The 5172-nt window shown below is 29.4% G+C and overlaps 1 protein-coding gene across 1 annotated transcript; it reads left to right on the top strand.

The window, feature by feature from the left end:
- Nucleotides 1-289: 289 nt before the first annotated feature.
- LOC107453791 (uncharacterized protein PF3D7_1120000-like) lies at nt 290-4948 on the top strand. Its single transcript, XM_016070740.3, has 3 exons — nt 290-540; nt 2265-2325; nt 4648-4948. Exons 1-3 carry the CDS (start codon nt 323-325, stop codon nt 4756-4758), a joined length of 390 nt encoding a protein of 129 aa, XP_015926226.1. The 5' UTR covers nt 290-322; the 3' UTR covers nt 4759-4948.
- The last annotated feature ends 224 nt before the right edge of the window (nt 4949-5172 follow it).

The raw sequence follows: 5172 nt of genomic DNA, 5'->3' as shown, positions 1-5172 counted from the left end.
GTAGTTGAATTTTTTAATAAATTTTTTGCTAACCACAATTTGTTATTAACCAAATTGTGTCAATCTTTAATATTCTTGTTAAAAATAATTATGCGTGCAACATTAAAAAAAATACTAGTCAAATAATAATCGTAAATAAAATTTTTACATTTGAGCGTGGCTTTAAAGATCGAATATGAGGACATACTTATTGACATTTACATACATTGAAGCTGTAAGTTAATGATTTTACTTTGTTTTATCATTTTGAAACAAGTCAATGTATTGACAGAGAATTTAAAAGATCCGACAAAGTTTTTCAAAAGGAAAAATATCGTTAAAAATGACTCTTAAGCAACAATTCGATGATCTCTCGAAGAAAGTTAACGATTTAGGCAAAATATTTGAAATAGAAGAAATGTTTAAGGATTTGTTATCGTCTTCCTCAAAAATCGGAAACAATTTGCCAAATCTTCGCAGAGAAATAATGGAATTAAAAGAAAATATTTCATTCAAAAGAAGCGAAATTCGAAAAATGAAATCTAAATTGAAGAAAGAGAAGTAAAATATTTCAATGTCATTGGCTACATCACAAAAATTCATAGATGCACGATGGCTGTTATATGCCACACAAGCTAAATTCATTTCCTAGTTAAACAAAAACGTCTTAAAATATACAGGGCTATTTAATTCCCTCCGAGGTTTCGAAGCATTATAGTAAAAAAAAAAACGAAGACGAATGTGGCAAAAAAGAACATATGAAATTATTTCGAAAGTATTCAAGTTTTAATTTAAGCAGTCGCCGGAAGATGGCAGTAACATGAACCACTGAAGCCAGTTGTAGTAAAGAAAAATGGCGTTCATAGGGGGAGGGAATTATGAATAACCCTGTACTATGATTAAGGCTATTCTTTACAGACTACCCTCAGTTTGTATTTTAAGAATTCTTATCGAAAATGAAAACAAAAAAGCGATTCCGATAGCAACGCTCTAATACGCCATTTAGGGAGAAGACCGGTTTCATGTCTTGACCCTCTTCACAGTTGTATAGGAATACACTACGATATTTTCCTTTTTCTTAATATTTTTCACATTTTATTGTCACAAATATTTTTTTTTTTTCAATCTTCATCACGCTTTCTTTTAGAACTATGTTCAATTTAGTTTCCTAGAGTATTCAAAAGTTTTTAATCTTTTTGAAAATCAAGAAACTGACGTGACTTCCTACTCCTATGACTCTCCACACGCTAATGGTGAAACCATGCGAAGTGTTGGCATAGGTAAAGAGTTCTGCTCTACGCCACCTATAGCCCATTTCGATCGCCAATACACAACGGTGGTAGCAGATTAACATTCATGCTAGGAGAAAACTAAAACGCTATTGAAATTTGAAACACTTTCAAATTTCAACCTCCAAAAAATTTTTGTTTAAAATACAGTTATAATAAAATTTAAGTGGATGTCGTCGCCAAGATGTGATACTCGATATCAAGGATCTCGGAGTTAAACTAAACTTGATGTCAAACCCTAGTTTTGATCTCTCTTTTTGGTGGCACAAAGTAAAGTTTTCCCTCATATTAGTCTAAGGTTAAGTAATGAATAGCAGGGAAATTTCAAATGATTTTGACCAACGCTAGGAATCGAGAAGCAAAATTAAGAGAATAGATTAATGATTAAGTAATTATTAAATCAGCATGGAAGGAGATAAGCAATTAAGGAGATAAGTAATTAAGTAAAATTATAAACAATACATGTGGCATCAATCACCAACCAATATTTGAGCACTTTTGGGTACTCGAGTTCAATACATAGTAAGTGAGTTCACCATTAGTAAATATCTTTAGCAAGATGTCTTCCACATTCGTTTAGTTTTTCAGGAATAGTTTTATGAATTATTTTAAACTACTTTATAAAACATTTCAAAATGTAAGAATGTACTTATATGAAGATCAAGAGGGAAGAAAGGTTTTTCTCCAGTTTAGACAAAAATGACGATAGGATAACCATCTGTTACATTTTAAGAATCACTAAGTCTTGACGAATCAATAACATGGTTCTCCCCGAGAGTTATTACACAGTGAAGACGGTCCGTGCTTGAAGTTGATGCCCTCCTTGAAATTCGTTTTTTTTTTCAGATTCAGCTTTCATGAACATAAACCGTTCACCCCCACCTTGATTTCATGTGTTTTTTTTTATGTATGTATTTGTAATTAAACAATCTGCATAGAAATGCATGATTTAAATTAACGTAACAGTGTAACAGAAGGTATTGCTCTATTTTTTAGACTTAAGCTTGAGAAAGAAAAGAAAAAAGCTCACACTGTTCAAGAAGAGGTTGATAAATTGGTAATTTTTACTTCTTACTTAAAAACTCATAGAAATATCTTGAAAAACTTTAGACATTAAAAAGTTTTACTAATAAACCAACATCCTACATTATATCTTGAAAGTGATTCTTACATTTATTTTATTTCATAATTGGCGTTGAACAACCAACCCATTTTTGAGTTTGCGGCTATCAAAGTTCTAATCCGTAACCTTGCAATTTTGAACCCAACTCAGAAGACAAGGAAACTCTAGGAACAAGCATTGGTAGAGCCTTCATGGAGGACTTCCTGATAAAACATGCCCGCAATTGAGCAATTTTTAAATCTTGTAAATAAGAATCATAATGTACGATGTTTAAATAGCGTAAATAAGAATCGCAATGTGCAACTTTTAAATCAGGTAAATACGAAAATCGATGATAGACATTTGCCAAGGGCCAGTGATATTCAAAAAAAATGTTTAATGATTATAAAATTTATTGCTTAAAAATTAATTCCTGGAATTAAAAATTCGGAAATTTTGTTTATTTCAATAATGTAGACAGATGCAGCACCCAGATATGTCTTCTGAAAGCAGTAGACTTCAGATTTCTATTAAATAATTCATAACAGGGTGGAAATCCAGAATCAAAATCCTAAAATTAAAAAATATGATATATTGAAACATTTTTTACATGATTATTGAAGCAGAGATCCTAAATCTAAAACTTCTCACTTTTAAAGTCTCTTGCCTTATATAAGTGATTAAAATTTTAAAAAAACTATCTAAAATTTTAAAACAAAACTAAACATATCTGTATAATATAAAATCATAAGGGGTTTCGCTGCTTTGAAAACTATTCATTTAATTTCCTATCCGCGCTTTTGAGATAAAAAATAATTGAATAAAATTAAAGGTAATGAATATACTTAGCATATTTTTATATTTTTTGATGTTTCTACTTTAGGATTTTTTTTAAAGAAATTTAAGTTGATCTTTTTAAGCAAAAAACATTGAAATGCCATTTTTTTTAATCTATTAAACCATATTTTTGAAGGAAACTCTTATTAACAAGGCCAGACAAAGATAAAATATTGCAAATATTAAATTGCTTCATATCGACAAGACAGCCACCAATTGACGATAGCATTTCTCCTCCTGGCTCGCCCGATCACAATGCTGATGTAAAATATTCTCAGTGGTAAGTAGATCTCAGGTTAGAGTTCCTCAGCTGTCAGAATAACAGTGGAACTTTCTCGTGGTCTTCCTCCACAAAGGCTTATTTATCCCAATGCTTAAAGAAGAAAGTCCCTTATTTTCTAGATTGGATTAAAAATTACAAGGCTACGGAGTTGGACATTGCTAGTCGTAAACCAAAAAAAGAGTCGGCTGTTATAAAACTTCATACGAGTAGATATTCTCTCTGTACTGCAACTTTCTAATCAATACTCTTCCCCAAAAAGTATTTGAACTTCTCAATAATAAAACACCTTTGTAAGCTTTTTTTGAGCAGCATAAGGGCAATGCTAACAATAGGGTATCACAAATGGAGTTAGTTCACATCTTTATTCTGCTGTATCCCTGAACCAATTAATACCCAAGAGAATTTTGAACCGATTCCCTATGGTATTCTCATTTTGTCCAACAAATTCAGTTTTCAGAATACATCAACAAAGAAAAAAAAATAATGAACAACACAAAAGGATAGGCAGCCAGTTCTTTTAATTACCAAATTATTTCTAGTATGTTTACTTTGGAAAGCTAATAAATAATGCAATTGCACAAAATATCTCTTATGCGTAATTCTTGCAGAAAAATAATTTGTCCTTAAAACATCCCTTCTTTAATGAATCAGAATGAAAATTCTTTTTCTTTCAATAACACCAATTTCAAAAACCTTTATATTTTAATAAAAATAAGCATATTTTTAAATTACCTCGCATATATATTATTTCACCTTTATATGCTTGTTAATCATTATCACGAAATTTTGGAACTAAACGATTAATTTCTGAGCAAAACTAATATTTAGATTTAATGTTATTCAATAAGTTCATCTTATTACAGTAGTTTGAGCAAATTTTGTATGGGTATAGATAGTACTTTTAGAGTTCTATGATGTTAGTAATATGCTAACAGTTCCGACAACAAAAAAATTTGATACATTGTCAAGAATAAATTCTTCATAAAGTATAAGTAACTTCAATCTTTAAAAAATTGAGTCTGAAATTATTACTATTGTATTTTGAATTCTTCATTGTATTCTGAATTTTAATTCCATTTGCATGAATCATTTTACTCATCTACATCTATTAAAACCAAATTATTTATACTCACAAACAGAATGTAACTATTTTTTAGGCTGAAGTATTGATGAACATTCGCAACAATATTACGAGTCACAATGTTTCTGGAGATGATGTCCTGTCACTTTTTGACTCTGTCTCAATACCAAGCATATCCTCTGACTGAATAGATTGATTGATAATGTAAAACATTTAAATATAATATTTTTTAAAATTTAAGAAACTAAAATTTACTAAAAAGAGAAAATAACTCAGTACTAAAAGTAATATGCATTGAATTTTTTTTTTGGCAAAATTAATTTCGCTATTTATTTTTGTATTTTGGATATCAAATAAAATTTTCTTTAAAAAGTGTATTTAATTTCGTATTTGTCTCAAATCAACGATATCATAGAGTAAAAAAAAGGAAAAATTAGCAAACTGAATATACGAAAATAGTTAAAAGCATGGAAATTTAGAAAAAGAAAGACACAAATTAAAGAGAGTCAACAATAATTATAGTTTTAGTGCTTTTAAATGCTGAAATTAAGAATTGTATAATCAAATCATATCTGTTAACTGTTTGCAATTACAAATTATC

This window comes from Parasteatoda tepidariorum, chromosome 7, assembly GCF_043381705.1.
Source record: "Parasteatoda tepidariorum isolate YZ-2023 chromosome 7, CAS_Ptep_4.0, whole genome shotgun sequence".
NCBI classification, from domain to species: Eukaryota; Metazoa; Arthropoda; class Arachnida; order Araneae; family Theridiidae; genus Parasteatoda; species Parasteatoda tepidariorum.
Note: the sequence above shows the minus strand (reverse complement) of the source record. Positions and strands in the feature narration are given on the sequence as shown.